Here is a 17,600-nt window from a genome sequence, read left to right as displayed (position 1 = left end):
TTATAGTTCCTTGTATAGGGAAAGCATAAGATGTAAACCCAACGGTTGTTATCTCAAAATAAACCCAGACAGGGTGATTTTGTAATACGTAAATAATTGGACACAAAATACTGATTTGAGTTGAAATTGTTTATGGGCTCATTAAATGCAATGCTTCTGCGAGGAAAAACAGTTCATAGCAAGCAGCTTTGAGTCTAGGTGAATGAACAAGTTCAAACAAGATGGACATTTAAGGGATAATGTACAGTTGCACCACTTAAGGAGGAACGCCAGCTCCGTTTGAAAGACGCACCGGCCTCAAATACCCGGATGAGATGGTTATTATTCAGCGTCATTATCAGAGAATAACTAATTTTGGAATGTCGCGACTGGCCAATCAGAAACAAGCATTTCAGAGAGCCGTGTAATATTATATATTACCTCAATAGCAGCAAAAAATGTTTTGCTATGCAACATGAACACTAAGTACATTGTTCTTATTTTTTGATGTAAGTACATAGTAGCCTAGTTAAAGAGACAGTATAAAGTGTAACCTGATTTAATTAATGGAAGTTTGGAAGCTGCATTGAATCAAAAAACTCTCAAAAATCTGAAGGGGCACATGCCTCTCAGTCAATTTCTGATTAAACAATATGTTGACAGTCATTCAAAAGTCAAAAAACTGTGGTTTTATAAATCCTTTCAAACTAATTAAAGCTTAGATATCACCCACATCAGAATGAGTCTGTCATCTCGAGAGGGACTGATGAGGATCTCAACTGTCTTCTTTGTAACATCATTTCACTCCTTTATTATCTCTGTTACTCTATTTCTCATCATGTCTCCCAGAAGTGAAAGGGAGAATGTCAAGGAAAACCATGCCTTGTTGGGCTAATCCCAAAGTGGTTGCATGGATAAAAAAAAAACTCCTTAACAACATGATTTTATTTAAAAGACAAGAGTTTATAGGGCATCACTTTGTCTTTTTCCATCTCTCATTTTGCATTTTAAGGAGTATGAATAAGGGATGTTATTGTGTGAATATAATTAATGAGTCTTAAAATATCTGCCATAACAAAGAGCTTCCCAGAAATCAGTTGTGAACAAAAAAAATGTATAATTTAAGACTAATAAAATTCATTGAGTAAAAATCACATGTGATGTGTGTGATAATGATGAAGTGACTCACTGTCTCCTTTGCATTCTTAGTAGTTTCTGAAGTTCTTTGAGATCCTTCTCCAGGGAGGGAAACTCATAGAGATCATCCAGAACATGTCTGTACAGAGTCTGCAAACATGAAATAAACGCAAGATTAAAATTTCAGGTTGTGAATGTGGCATAATTTATTACTATTCTAACTAACATATATCAGATATTGATTACACTGTCTGAACGAATAGATCTGATTTGATTTTAATAAAAAAAAAGGGTAACTCCTTTTTTACAGTGTCCTTGCTACATATGTCACATACTTAATGTAGTAATAACTATCATTACATACATCTAACCCTATAGTAATGTTGTTCATTTAGGGTACGTTTACACGACAGCGATTGCAAACGTTTTTCGTGTACAGATGACAACATGGTCAAAACGATACGGATCCGCAAGAACGACTAAAAAGTGGACGTGGTCCACTGGTCTCCCGATAACTTTCCAGATAATTGCATTACAAGTATTATCCTAGTGATAATATGCCATTTGGACATTATATGGGACATACTTAATTCATCAAAGATTTTATTAAGTTATCAGGTGACCAGTGGACTACGTCTCTACAACGTTCTCCCTGGGATAAACTAGCGACGTCTTTTGAGGACGTGCCCACGACGTTTCTGGAACGTTAGCCAAGATTCTAAAAAATGGAACTTTACCACGACGTCCTCACAACCTTGTCATAAATATAAACGTTGTAGGCTATATATACACAATGTTATAAATATATATAAACGTTGTATTGAGGTTGAGTGTTCGTAAAAACAACAATAAAAAAATCTTAAATTATAAAAGTGGCACTTTACGTGGAGGAGTGGCATTTTTCACATCTGAAGAACTTCAAAATAAGATAATAAAATAACTTCATGAGATTTTTATTTATGTAACGTTAATCATTCTAGATATTTATTTATGTAAAAGCAGCGTGACTGAGGTGTTTTATGGGCGTGTGCGTTGAACATTCGAGTAGCTTTGTTTCAAACCCTGGAGCGGCGCAGAGTTTCCACGGAAACGGCGCAGCAAACACAACTGACAAGCAGCAAACTCCCTCTCTCGCTGTTGTTTTCACTGCCTTAAGGTGAGATTCTCCAAAATCACACAAATAATACACACATCTGTTGAATATTTAATTTATAGAAATGATTTAGTGTCTTCGAAAACGTCCGTTAGCATCTCACCCGTTTTCAGAAGAGGTAACCTAACGTTAAGCTCTCGTTTATAAAAGTTTGGGCTTTTAATCACATCTTTGTGTAGATGAGAGGTTATGATAGTTTTGTGAAGGTTTTGCTGGCAGTTGAATGGGTGATTCGAAGTTGACTAATTTATTTAACAAACTGATATTTAACAAATGTGTGCTGTTAATCGATGACGTCACGCGCAAAAAATGTCTGAAACTAGTTCAAATGCGTTTTGATCTTTCACGGTAAAGAAATATTGATAAACATCCTGTTATTTTAGCAGCGACAAAATAACCCCTCTACAACAGAGGGAGAGCTCCACGATTTCAACAATTCTGAAGGAAACAAAGGTGAACCGAGGAAGCTTATTAAATAGCCTAACTTCAGAATCCATTTCCCACACAATATATATCACCAGGTTTTTTTTTTTTTTTTTTTTTTCGTATTAATTTCATTTATTTTAAGAAGGCTTTAACATCCGAATGCAAGTGACGCTATTGATACTTTGCAGTCACGTGATATCTGGCGGGCAACAAACGCGGTTAGTGCATCCAATCGCACAACAACTATCTGGCATGTCGTGTACACCTCAAAACACCAACTTTTGTATATTAAAACTGGCAACGTCCTGGCAAGATCCTTGATTAGTTTACTGGTTTTCGTTGCTAGAGAATGACGTTCTTGCCCGCCAGCCAGTACAACTGACGTCACGTGCAAATATGAGCAGTATTACAACTGGAACGTCATTTGGCACGTCGCACCGACTAATATGGTCCTTTGATGTTACGTCCTCGCAACATGCCAATTTGGTCATTAAGACGTTCTTGCAACATACCACCAGAGAAAGTCTAATGAGGGGAGAAGTGCCACTCAATAAACTTCCGGTTGCAGTTCCACTCTTGTTCCATATGAGGGCGCTCACATGACGAGTGCAGAATGAATGGAGGTCTATGGAGCTATACCGCTCAAAATCCACTTTTCTTAGGATATAATTTTTTGTCTAGTAATTTGAATGTTGTTTTCGAAAGGGGATGCAAAGAAATTACACATTACAGAATGCTGACGTCATTAGCAGAATGCTAGCGTGTTATGGGCAACAACAACTCAACCTGTAAGAAATCGAAAAGAAATAAGTACTCGTTCATTCAACTTTCGATCTATAACCCATGTTGAACTTGCAAAATCTACAATCAAATCTGAGATTTCTCAACGGCAATCGGGTGAGGGAGACCAATTTAGCCGTCTAGCCCCATTGACTCCCATTAATTTTGCACTCATGGCGAGCGCCCCCAGTGGAACTCTGATTGGAACTACAACCAATAGGACTTAATAGGGCGTTGGAGTGAACAGGCTTTCCATAGACGGGCTTTGATACCACTATAACGTCGATGATTATAGAGCTGGTAAGTCCCGCCCCTTCCGCTAACCCCACTGGACCTCTAGGTTGAAAAATCGTCAATGCAAGTGAATGTGAGAAAATAATTATTTTCTGGTCCCATTTGAATTTTGCCATGAATGTGAACATATGTTGTCTGTGAATTTGTAATATAATTTTTCATGTGAAGAATGCTACAATTTAGCGGGTAGAAGTTTGATACGGTTAGACTTTGTGTGAGAGCACTTTGTGGACTAGCCTACAACTCTTCGCTGCTTTCGACGCGAATCTGAAGAAAGAACAGCCCATTTGGTTTGAATGGTGACATTTGGGTACAAAACACACAGGCATCTCGATCTGTCTCCATAGATTATCGCAGCATTAGCACCGTGATTTGACAAGTGGAGGGAAAATGTGTTATGGGGTGACGTCACATAGGCGACATGTAGGTACGTCGCTATGACGAATATGGTCCGGTCCAGTTACGTCTTCACAACGTAACTGTGTTAGCTGGGTTACAGTAAGAAAATAACTGTATCGTTATTAAAACTTGCACTTAGACACCAGTTTTCAAAAGTTTGTGTTTTCAGGCCCCCAAAACAACGTTGTCGTGTAAATAAGAACGGCCGAAACGCATAAAAAGTTTTTAGTTGAAAACGGTGTCGTGTAAACGACCCCTAATATTACTTAGTACCTAAATGAATAATTACACCGCAACAAGGACACCTTAAAATAAAGTGTAGCCAAAACAAGTGTGCACCAATTTCACTGTAATACATGTTCACATAATCAAAAGGTCTGAGGGCATTTAAAAATCCTCTGAAGCCAGCAATAATCTCACAATCTCATCCTCATTATGAGGCATTAAGAAATCAAAAACTGTAGGGGTGGAGGCATTTTTGTATTTCCAAAAATAATTCGCTCCCTCCCTCTCTCTCTCTCCATCCGTACCTTGAGGAATATTTTGGCGTGCTCGTCGTCCTGCGGCAGGTCTGTGCACTGCGAGCTCCACTGGGACAGCAGGTGCAGCACTTTTCGTTTCCTAAGCAGAGTGTCTCTCCCCTCCTCTTTCATCTGTCCTTTCTTTGAACAATAGGTGGACCAGGAGCAGTTAAGGCATCAAATCTATTCTGCTAAAAACCACAGTTCAGAGGAAGGAGGAAATGCCTGAGGCCGAATTCTCCATATTAAATGAACAGAGGTTCAGTAAGAGAGAATTAATTGCGAGCCCTCGGCTAAACGGAGTAGGATTTGTTAAGTGGTTTAATGCCAGACAGAGCGTGTTGTTAAGATCATGTAAAAGAGCATGTATAACACAGTGCTGCTCGGTCATAGTACAGTTCCATGAGTTGCTCATTGCTTCATGGGAGTCTCAGATCATCTTTCATTAGTTAACTGAAGAATATATCACTTAGAAATTACAATACATTCATGTAAATATACTGTATACTACTCATCAAAATGTTGACACTTTACTGAATGATCTTTTAAAAAAAAATTATATAGGCTCATGCTTAAATTAAAGTTTGTTGACAAAGATTAATTGTGCCTACATTTAAATTTCTTTTCAAAACTTAAATTGAAATATATTATTTAGGAGGTAACACTTTATATTACAGTTGTGTTCCCCATATACATACTATGTACTTATTCTAGTAATTGCAAATAACTACTGTAGGTACTAACCCTGAACCTTCCTCTTGACCCATGTAGTTACCTCATATTACCAGTACTTTCTTAGGTAAGTACATGTAAGTGCACATACTGTAAAATAAAGTGCAACCATTAAGTGTATTATTGATAATAAATGTTTAATGTGAACTATATAATACTATTAAAATAATCTATTAACTAATGAATTATCTAGTAATATATTGCATTCTAATGTATTGTAAATATACAGTATGTTATATGAACTTTTTATTTAGCAAGGAGACATTAAATTGATCAAAAGTAACAGTCAAGACATTTATGATGTTGCAAAAAAAGCTATTTCAAATAAATGCCGTTCTTTTGAACATTCTATTCATCAAAGAATCCAGATTTTTTTTAATAAATAAAATAATAATATAAAATATTACGCAGCACAAGTTTTAACTTTTAATCTTAAAAATATATTAGTAAATGTTGAGATAAACTACGATTAATAAATGCTGTAGAAGTATTGTTCATTGTTAGTCCATGTTAAAGTAGTTAACAAATGTGTAGTCTATTGTATATTGTATTGTAAAAAAAAAAACACTTCACTTTTAAAAATGTAGTCAGGCAGCTACTGTAGCAAAAACAACATCAGCAATGACGTATAGGAGCATGTGTGCATGTCATTATAAGGATATTGACCAAGTAGTGCTTGACAAAGGTCACTGGTGGACATTAACACAGGATACGTCAGCAGGAAGTCATCCAGTACGCTCTCTGGAAATAAACAAGAACATGTCATATGCATTAGACATTTTAGGGAGAAAACAACTGAGAAAAAAATAAAACATATTGTAATGAAGAATGTTTTCAAAGGAATAATTCACAAAAAAAGAGAAAATTCTGTTAACATTTACTTTAATGTCATTTCATTTGTTTTAATTGTTTGTTTGGAACACAACAAAGACATTTTGAAGAATGTTCACGCTGCTCTTTTACATACAGTGATGGTGGATGGGGACAAGGGACTGTCAAGCTCCAAAAAATTCCATAAAAGCATCATATAATTACTTTTTATGACTGAAGTGCTATATTGCAAGTCTTCTGTCAGCTTTGTGCAAGAAACAAACCTAAATGTAATTCACTGGAAAACTTGTTGCCATCTGTAGTCACCATTCACATTCAGTGTATGGAACAAAGCAGATTGAACATTCTGCCATACATTTTCTGTGTTCCACAGTAAACAAAGTCATATGGTTTGCGAATGTTTTTTTTTTTTTTATATATATATTTTGTATTTTTAGGGGATTTTATGGTACTAAATTATATTTATGGAATACTTATGATCCATTTATTACCTGATAACCACTTTTAGACCAAAAAATAAATCTTGAATGCTTTAGAGCACAGCACAGTTAACTTTTTTTAAGAGGTTACTGCTGAAGTGAAAAAAGTTAAAATAAAAAAAAGTTATATATATATATATATATATATATATATATATATATATATATATATATATATATATATATATATATATATACATATATACACATATATACACACACACATTTTAGAAGAAATATATATTTTCCAAAACATGTTTTACTCTAAAACTGCGAGAAAATCAAAGCCATAAAACTAAAAGTTGTGTGAGCTTTCAGTAAGATTTTGTTTGGGTGCAGTACCAAATGTTTCCACTAGATGAAATTCATCCCCCATTCATTTCCAATGCGGTCATTTTTAATCACAAACAATACAAGTGTGTCTATTTTTCAGGACCATTTAACCTTTTCGAATCATGTCCATAAATTTTTTGTGTGTGTGTTCACATAGCAAATGCAAAAACCTTTACTAAGTTTAGTACTATTACGATTAAGAACAAAATTCTAAAAACCAAAACATAATTTTTCAGTCAAAAATGACAGAACAGGTGAACTGAGAGTTAAAGCAGGTTATTCCTTAAAACCTGATCTTTTTACAATGCCTAACACCTAAGCTACAATAAGCCAGTAAACGTTTAAACTCTGGTGAGTGTGGCATCATGAAAAATTCACCACAGCTCAATCGAACAGGCAGTTTACATGTACTCTTGTTTGTTTTCTTCTGTTCTCTCTCTTTCCTCCTGACCTCCTTTCTCCTGCATTATCACATTTTGCTATTGCACCACTTTAATTAGACTTGTGTTTGCCTGGAAGCGTTCGGTGCCGCTGTTCATGAAGGAACGGTGCGTGGTGACCTTGAGCAAGACTACTAATGTTTTTAATCCCACTGCGCAGTGATGGCAGAACGACTGAACAGTAACAGGCCACATTTAATCTTATCTGGGTAATCTTTGTTAAAGAGATTCATTTCATTCTGGAAAAAGATGAAGAACCCTTTATTACTCACCTCAGTGGAACCTGCATACTTATAATTAAGTTTCAATTATATGGGTACTGCAGCAACTTCCCACTACTCCACACCAACAACCCTACTATAATCTACAGCTAATAATAGAGACAAAAGAAAGAGACAAATACAGTGACCAAGAAGAAAAAGGGAGAGCAGGACATTAAATGGCCCTTAATACGCCTGACCTCTCTGCTGATCCCACTGAAACACACTATTACTCTCATAATGACACTTACTCGGATAAGACCGTAATGACTGATATGCATTCACTGTTCATTCCACTTTAATTTGCTCTGAGAGCAAATGGTGATTTAGATTCCTACAGAGACATCAATCGATATTCTCATCTGATCTACAGGTCGACAGAATCTCTCGGTTTTTGGCTTGTGAGTAATTTAGATGCCTTAAAAGTATATTCTGAACACCAAATATAACAACGCTGAGCAAGACCTAATGTTGTGCCTCACTTGTGGAAGGCACCAATACACGAATACTTAAAAACATAAGTACATTTGTGACACTGATCATGAACCTCTTTGTACAGATGGGCAGATGTTCCATTGAAGTGCAAGATGTTATATGGATGATTCTTAAAAATATGCTGGAGAACATGATCCTCAACTTGTGGAGTTTTAAATGCTGCTGAGATTAAAGCAAAAGCAACAAACTAAATACTAAGACATTCTGGAATTCATGTTTATTTTTCAATTCAACTTTTCATTCAAATTATGATAATATAATTTGTAGTGATTTTTTGTATTATTAAATTAAATAAATGCAAAATAATGTGGGAAATATTTTCACAAGTGGCTAATCTGTACATTCCGAGTTTCTTTATTACCATTGAGACACATACAGATAATGATTTTCAAAGTGACTTAGGCACTTGTAAATTGAAGTTATAATCATTATTGGAGAAAATGGTTTATAATGAGACAAAGAGACACATGCCCGAATGCAAAAAAATACAATAAACAAATCCACCCTCTTGGTTAGAGTATCAATAAACATTATCGGCAAAATCAAAGAAAAAACGGTAATTACTGTATATTGATTCGATTTGTCACTCAAAGCATCATTATGAATAATTTATAAGCCTTTAGAATATACACAAATATTCTTTTGATGTAAAATAAACTTAAAATAGACTTAATATCTTATGCAATCGTGCCTCTCAATTAGACGTCAGTCATTCAAAAATTTGGGGTTGGTAAGATTTTTTTGTTTGTTTGTTTGTTTAAGGCTGACAATTCAAATTAGCGGTTTTTTATGTTAATATATTTAAAAATGTGACTTGTTCCTGTTATGACAAAGTTGAATTGGATAACACTTTATTTTACAGTGTCCTTGTTACACGTTAAATGTAGTTACTATAGTAACAACAGGAAATTATGCATAATTGCGTGCAACTAACCCTAAACCAAATCCTAATCCTAATCCTATACTTATAATACATGTGGTTAATTATTATTACTCCAGTTCTTAAATGTATAATTGAACTGTAACACGGACACCAAATGAAGTGTGTAACCAGATTTTTGTAATTAAAATTCAGAGAAGTTACACAGCGTTAGTGACTTTTAGGTGTTAACGCTAAGTAAACGGTAAATATAAATGTAGGTCTTAAGGATCCCTGAAACTGTAATTAAATAGAGCCAAACTGCATAAACAGACTGCAGCAATTCATCAGAGTCAGATTTTAAAGCACTCTGTTTAGTTTATTCCAATTACCACTAAATTAGACTTATGCATCGCAAAGAGAAGCAGGAGGGGTCAGAGGGAGGAAGGGAGAGAATAATGAATGAGTTGAGTGTTTTCTGAAGCAGTGTATGGTGACAGAGGGATTCCTCCATAAGCTCTAAATCCAATTAGTGACAGTGTTCTTGCGGGCTGCGGTGTGAGTGTGCTGCATTGGCACTGTTGTAAATTCTTCTTTAATTTCACACTTACTTCCTTGAGCTTTGAGCGTTCTGCTCTGCTGAACTGCTCGCATCATTATGGTAATCTGCAGCTAGCAGCTGTACACGCCGCGCCAGAGGTGCTTGCTTACTCACACAGACAGACACTGTGTCCGAATATGCAATGTGCTTTCCAACACAGTGACAGAATGTAAAAACAGAGTATGTCTTCCAAAACACAGTATTCATGATACTGGATGAGGTACTGCATGTGCTGAAATTCTATGGAAGCTTGTTTTCGCTTGTTTTCTATAGAAGCTTGTTTTTATTTAAAAACTAAAAAAAAGGTATGAATTTCTCAGATCTCTTTTTCTTGCAATTGTGATTATATCTCGCAATTCTGACTTTATAACTAGTAATTGCGAGTTCTCACAATTCTGAGAAAAGGGTCAGAGAAATAAAGTCAGAATTGCAAAATATAAACTCGCAATTGTGAATTATAAAGTCTGGACTGTGAGCTAAAAAGGTTATTACCTTTTAATAAATTTTTATATGTTTTAATTGAGTTTACATCTCACAATTCTGACTTTATTTCTCACAATTGTGAGATACACTTCAGTACATACTAGACACGGTCAAAGATGTTTTAATTATAAACAGCCCCGAATGACACCCTGAAACTGCTTTAAAAGGAAAGCTGCACTCTCACCAAACACATTCTCTCCAGACTCGCACAGTTACACAGCAAACGAGTGAAGGAACATAGAGCTTAATCAGTTCCTCTCTAATCATTGAAACTGTCTACACTGCAAGTGTGCATTTTTATGATGTGCTGTGCCACTCGAAACGGTGCTAAACTAGTTAAACTAAATCTAATAATCCAATCAGCAGCTGCACACACACACTCTAATTTGCAGAGACACTTTCACAAGAACTCTCGATACTCTGCAGCAGCATTAACCTGACTCACTCTTCACTTTTTCAGTTCTTCACTTCTCTCTCTCTCACTCTTTTTTTTTTTTTTGCTACAACCAAAACAGGATGCATTTTTCATTATCTGAAAAATGAAGGACTTTACTGCAGCTGTACGTGCCCACTTTTCCTGGAAAAAAAACTGCTGCTCTGCAATGAGGAAGTGCGAGACCAGCAAAAGATTAGACACACTTGTTTTCCCTAGGAAAAAAAACAACAACATTTTTAAATCCATGCTAATTGTTCATATAGCAAACTATTCAACTGACCATGACTAAGAGTGTGGACTGAATTTAGAATCAGATTTCTAGAAGACATACAGACTGCAGTGGGATAAATCCCGGGTGACTCCTAAAAAGCATGTGAAGGACATGTCCGAGCCATATTTCACCCCCAAGATAATAATTTAAAAAATTATAAATTAGATTTTGCTTAAATAAAATGAACTATACTTTTATAACCTGACACAATTTTTATGGCTTAGCATATTTCCACACCAAATTCTTCGTAACACACGTGGAAAACGAAATCTCATTCTCATAACTGTATCCTAAAAAAATAATTTTCATCACTAACTCAAATCTCATTCTCATTGCAATAACACAAAATAAATGTCCTTCCCATTACTGTAACATAAATGTCTCATTGCCATTACTGTAACTAAATAGATCTAATTCTCATTTCTGTAACACAAAATACATCTCATTCTCATTACCGTCACACGAAATACATCTCATTCTCATTACCGCAACACAAAATAAATCTCATTCTCATCACCGTCACACGAAATACACCTCATTCTCATTATACGAAATAAATCTCATTCTCATTACATCACACAAAATAAATCTCATTCTCATTACCATCACACAAAATAAATCTCATTCTCATTACTGCAACACGAAATACATCTCATTCTCATTACCGTCACACGAAATAAATCTCATTCTCATTACTGCAACACAAAATAAATCTCATTCTCATTACTGCAACACGAAATACATCTCATTCTCATTACCGTCACACGAAATAAATCTCATTCTCATTACTCATTTTGAAGCTATATTAGTTTATGTATTTAAAATCTTAGCATACTATTGTTTTAATGAAATTTTTAACGTAATTATTAAACAAAAAAAGTACTTATAATTATATATGTAATTAAATTAAAAAATCTATTTTAAGATTAAGAAACGAATTAATTAATAAGAAAAAAAAGAAGATCAAGAATAGTTTTGGAATCGGATCGTGACTCCCAGAATCGGAATCGGATCGTGAGGTGCCAAAAGATTCCCACCCCTACTATTTTAGATGATGAAATTCATCCAAAATGCGTTTTCAGGAGATGCATTCCTGGGAAGGTACCATTTACAATCGTTATGAATACTCAAGCATCCTGGAATACTGGAAACTCATTTTATATAGGAAAACCATGGCTAAATGACAGCAGAAACAATGTTTTGCTTTTCCTCTCATAATGAAAAAGTAGGTCTAACTATATTCTTGGCGTCTCTTGCATCTTCCAGACTCTTTCAAGCTCTTCCACCCACACTGCAGGAACAATCAGACAGAGTGTGTCAGCTTGACTTGAAAACATGATGTGAAAAAGCTGAGAGTTAATGACCACCTCAATGACAGCGGCAAACCCTGGAGGTCAAATGAGCTGCTGTGTGATGCTCTGATGGACAGCTGAGGGATACCACAGTTCATGGTCTGCAGACACAGACCCGGTCAGCTGCTTATGATATTGACAGACGCATACAAGAAACCCGAGCATGCAGAAAAAGGAAAATGAGACTGTTACAGATAATGAGAGGATGTGACAGATTGCACCAAATTCATCAGTATTCTTGAAAAGCACACATACACAATCACTCTGCACGTTTTGTTTTTTGATGTTTTTACTCAAATTATTCCCGTTTTCCATAAATCATGGATAACAAGCTCTGAAAGCTTCGGGCCCAATATGCTCAGGATTCGTGAGCTAAGTTATCATCATCAATGAAGCAATTCCCACAAGTCTCTCCGTTAACCATGTGGACAGGGTTTGATTATCGCTCATTGAGCCGAGCTTGCCAATTACCCTCAGCCGGCCTGAGAAGAGCGCCGTTCAGGTGATTGACTTCATTTACAGCAGAAATTGAAGATATCGAATCAGGGGAGAAAAATCAATTCAGGTTTGGATTTGTTAAAGAACACATGAAATACATGTTACTTCACGATCAGTTACCAACCTGATCTAGATATAGATTTAAACGTTTTTTTTTTTGCTTTTGAATGCAAAGTAAATTACAAATTATATTATCACCATAACAATTTTAAGGGAAAGGTTGAAGTACACTATCGATTAAAAGTTTGTGGTCGGTAAGATTTTTTAATGTTTTTGAAATTTGTATCGTATGCTCACTAAGGCTGCATTTATTAGATAAAAATACAGTAAATTGTAATATTGTGAAATATTATTGTAATTTAAAATACTTTTCTATTCTAACATTTTAAAATTAAATGTATCCTTGTAATGGCAAAGTTACTTAAAGGGATAGTTCACTTTGAAATTACATTTTGGTATGTTTAGTTTACCTCAAGGGCATCCAAGATGTAGGTGTCTTTTTTTCCGCAGTAGTTTCAATTTTGATATTTTTAGGTCAAACCGTTCTTGTCTGTCAGTCATATAATGCAGGTCTGTGGTCACTGTCTCAAAGAGCATGCACAGAGTCCAAATTAAACAATTCCCCATCATCCAAATTAAACAATTCCCCATCGTAAGTACACATTGATGGCCTAAGACACGAAACGAGCGGTTTGTGTGAGAAAACGAACAGTATTTATATTGTTTTTTAACTCTTGTACACAGCCACGTCCAAGTGATCTGAGGTCGCTCGCGCATCCTGCTGTGTGACGTGTACGCAGACTGGTGCATAGATATATATACACTAGATGTCGCCTTGGCTACGGCAGTTCATTGGAACGAATGCCGTAGGCAAGGCGGCATCTATTCTAGTGTATCAATTGGTCAATTGAATGTGTCCTAGCTCAATAAAAGTATTAATTTATTTCATTAAAATTTTTTTTTTTTTTAATCTTACTGCTCCCAAACTTTTGAACGATATTGTATTTTAGAATTTCTTAAGTTTTGGTACATCTCCATTTTGCTTTAATAAAAGTTTTTTTTGGTCCCATTTTTAGTTTTAAATTCAAAAGTCTTAATGGCTCTGTTTATTTCAGGTTTTATTCTAGATTTTTAAAGTGGTCTTATTCTTTTGGACCACACTGATTGCTATGAGTTTCTGTTTAGCATTGTATGTCTTTTATCAGTGTTATACACCAAATCAATGATTTCTTTCTGTATCAAATGCAGAGCTCTGAAAATTGAAAAAGACATGTTCATTACTAGAGAAAATGCCTGGTATTGAACACAAAGGAAACATTGCATTCATCGAACACATGGTAGATTCCAAAAATACAATAACCCGATATACCCATTTGTTTCTTTGTTATCGGCAAACTCTCCTGGGATCCTCACGCAAACACACACAGACTGAATGCAGGAAAAAAATATGCCATTACTGAATGAATCACTAATTGTAACATTTCTTGCATGTTTGACCATAAAATCATTTTTAATAAACAAAAGCATTGAACCGCAGGCAAACACATAAAAGCACCAAACCACTACAGAGTTATTTTTCCTCTTTCTTTCATTGCACATTGTCTTGCTCATGTATTTACTAGCATTAAGAAATGCCAAGAGCTCCAGCTCTGTAGGGAGATACAGTTGGCTGGATACCTTTCATTTAGAAAAAAACAATAAAACAACCTCTGCTCTCCATAACCGAATCAATACTTTTACTGCACGCTTCCCTTCGGCTTCATGCGTTAAACAACAAACATTTAAATCCCTTTGTGTGCAGATGCAGCCTGTCCTGCAGGATGTAAACACGGAATTCATATGGGATCAGCTGATGGATACTTCAGAAGACGTATGAAATCAATACTGAGCCCTATCAAACTCCCTACACATGTGAGGGCTGTGCGAGCATGACAATTCACCGGCAAGCTTCATGTCCCCTGAGACCTGTCCTCTGGGAATCTCTGTCTCTCCTTCTGTCTGTCTAATTCTTTCTTTGTCTCTCTCTGTTTACAAGAACACACTATTTATACCAATACACCAAAATATACAAATAGACAGACACATGCAACAGCATAGAAAAACTATGTATGGATCACCGGGCAGTCTGAGCTAATGCAGTTATGGATGCATTTCAAAAATAGCGTCAAACTCATTTATTATCTGTCAAACCATAATAGATTTATAGTGTGGACAAAACCCTCCCAGTAGAACAGAGCTTACCAGGCAGTTAGGAGTGAAGCCACTTCATCTGACAGTTCATAGATCATAGCGACCTTTTCTCTCACCACGATATCACTGTTTACCCTGTCAACACCTAAAATGTATTTTATATATATAATAGAATGGTGACAATAAGATATATACTTCGTCAGCACAAAGATTTTAAAAGAACAGTTCAACTACATACATTGATGCATATCCTAATTTACGTCTTTAGGAATCTGTATGGCTTTCTTTGTTCCATGGAACACAAAGAGAGAAGTTTAGCAGAACGTCTAAGCTGCTCTTTTACATACAACAAAAGTGAATGGGGACTATACGGTTGTCAAGTAAGATTTTCAAGGAAAGACTTTCAGTTAATAATGACTTCTGAGTGTTTTTCTTGCAAAGACTTGCAAATACAGCGCAAAAGTCATATTGACTACTTTTATGTTGCATGCATGTATAATATTCTTAGAGCTTGAAATCTCCAGCCCTCATTCTTTGAATTGAAAGCACTTCCTTTTGTGTTCCACAGAACAAAATTCAAACAACATGAGCATGAGTAAGGGTGTGTTCACACTTGTAGTTTGATTCGCTTGGTTTAGTCCTGCAGTGTCCTGATCCACTAAGCGTTCACATTGGCATTTTAACACTGAATCTAAAGATACCAAACCTTAAGGCATAGGATATGTTCAGAACCTGATTTTATTATTATTACGTATATATTTCGGGACGGAATTTACCGAACATCCAAAACAAAGCTGTGTGCTGGGATAAATGTGCTCGTTGTATGTGTGTAGCCTACATATGATGGTATTTTGACCAGCTGAGAACTCGTGAAGAGCTTATAAAATGTCAAAACAGTGGCAGGACTCCCTCCGTCAAACACACAAACGAAGATTTTCTGCGAAGAGACGCAGTTCTGATGACTGTAACGAACTGTGATGGGCAACATTGCGAGAAATTGATGAGAAAAAACAGGTATGTTTGAGCATTCTGTCCTTTTTAGGGTCGCATCTCATGACATCATGACCCGTTTTTGGTTCGTTTGCATGTCTTTGGTCTGCGTTTATATTTCACTCGAACACACCAGAGTTCGTTTGGAAGCGGACCGAGACCCCCATCTTTTCAGGGTTCTCGGTCCGCTTGTTTGGTTCACACCAGGGTTCTGATGGCAGCGTTCACACTTATTCAAATGAACCGCACAAACAGCAATCGCACCAGGGTTCGTTTAAATCAAACCAAACCTGCCAAGTGTGAACACCCCCTAAATGAGAATTTTCAGAAAAAAAAAAATCTAAACTGAATTTTCATTTGACCTGTCTCTTTAAACCTATTTACACTCCACATGTACTCTTTTTGGTAATTAATAGGAGTATACGTGGTTTACTTGTCCAAATAGCATCTTTTCCTCTGTTCAGCAATGGAAGAGAGTTCTGGAACTGCACTGAAAGCAGACAGAAGAACTGCAGCAGTGCAGGATTTAAACAGACAAGACGCTGTGCGCACAACAGAGAAGTGAGCTGAACTATAGCGATTAGCTATCAATGTCTTTAATGAGGTTAGAACTCACTCCGCTGGACTGGCTCGCCATACAGAGGGAGGGGGAACAGCCACTGCAAAGTCAGGCTTTTTCTAAAGGGAAAGAGCACTTACTCATTCCTCTAATCTAGTCTGAGAGACAAAACAGCTTGATATCGAACACACACTACTTCAGCAACTCAGAGTACCAAAGCAGAGTGCATTCATAATCCTTATAATGGCTTGAAAATGAATTTGTTTCTTTGTTCAGCTTCAAAACACAACAAGAGTCACAAATCCCACAGTTTCACTCCAGATTTGACCCCGATCTAATGGCTTTAGGGCAACAGAGATGTTCTATTCCCTATGGAGAATCGAAATCAATACTTTTTACTACAAACATTCTGTCTGGAAAAAAACAAGAATGACTTAAGCCTGGCAGGCAGAATATCTAAAATGTCCCAGATATGACAATGCTATAATCATTCACATACATTATTCTGTGCATCCCAATAGGTGAAACTATTCCACAATCTGCATTTTTCCCTTTCAACCACCTTGTTTAACTGTTGCCAGCTAAACATGGAGTGCAGCATGCCATCCATGACGGCAGGACATTAAAGCCAGCGGGAGATAATAACTCAGCACCAGCAGGATATAGTCGGGCAGTCAGCTAAAAGTAGATCACTACTATCACATCAATTACCTTATAGCACGAAAACAGAACCAGGAAATATACTGCTGTTTGAAGCACATGCCGCAACATTTTTGGAACAGCAGGTGACAATGTTGATAGATGTTTGTGCAACAAAAATTAAAGTGCAGCGTTGATAGAAAAAGTATTTTCTAGGTTCTAGGTATTTTCCACACAAGGTTTCCAGAAGGTTTTTCAGACTTGCAGCTTGTTTTGAATGCTCCAGGTACTAGATTCAGGTCTACTATTCCTAAAATATGATCATCCCATCTCTTAAAGTGATAGTTCAAACGAAAATGAAAATTTCTTCTTCTGCGGAACACAAAAGAAGATATTTTGAAGAACGTTTTAACTGATTTGTCGATTTAATCAAAGTCAGTGAGGTACAAAAGACATTGGACCC

At 36.1% G+C, this 17,600-nt stretch overlaps 1 protein-coding gene across 3 annotated transcripts in view; it reads right to left on the bottom strand.

Moving 5' to 3' along the window:
• Positions 1-17,600, bottom strand: part of rapgef5b (Rap guanine nucleotide exchange factor (GEF) 5b) — a 63,348-nt gene that overhangs the window by 9,190 nt on the left and 36,558 nt on the right. For all 3 annotated transcript variants that reach the window (XM_079894303.1, XM_079894302.1, XM_079894304.1), the window contains 3 exons: positions 6,084-6,162; positions 4,699-4,843; positions 1,169-1,266 (listed from right to left, as the gene is read on the bottom strand). In XM_079894303.1, the coding sequence (XP_079750429.1) occupies positions 1,169-1,266; positions 4,699-4,843; positions 6,084-6,162 (322 nt within the window). The remainder of the gene's footprint in view (positions 1-1,168; positions 1,267-4,698; positions 4,844-6,083; positions 6,163-17,600) is intronic.

Source organism: Squalius cephalus (assembly GCF_949319135.1).
Source record: "Squalius cephalus genome assembly, chromosome: 15".
In the NCBI taxonomy this organism is placed as follows: Eukaryota; Metazoa; Chordata; class Actinopteri; order Cypriniformes; family Leuciscidae; genus Squalius; species Squalius cephalus.
Note: the sequence above shows the minus strand (reverse complement) of the source record. Positions and strands in the feature narration are given on the sequence as shown.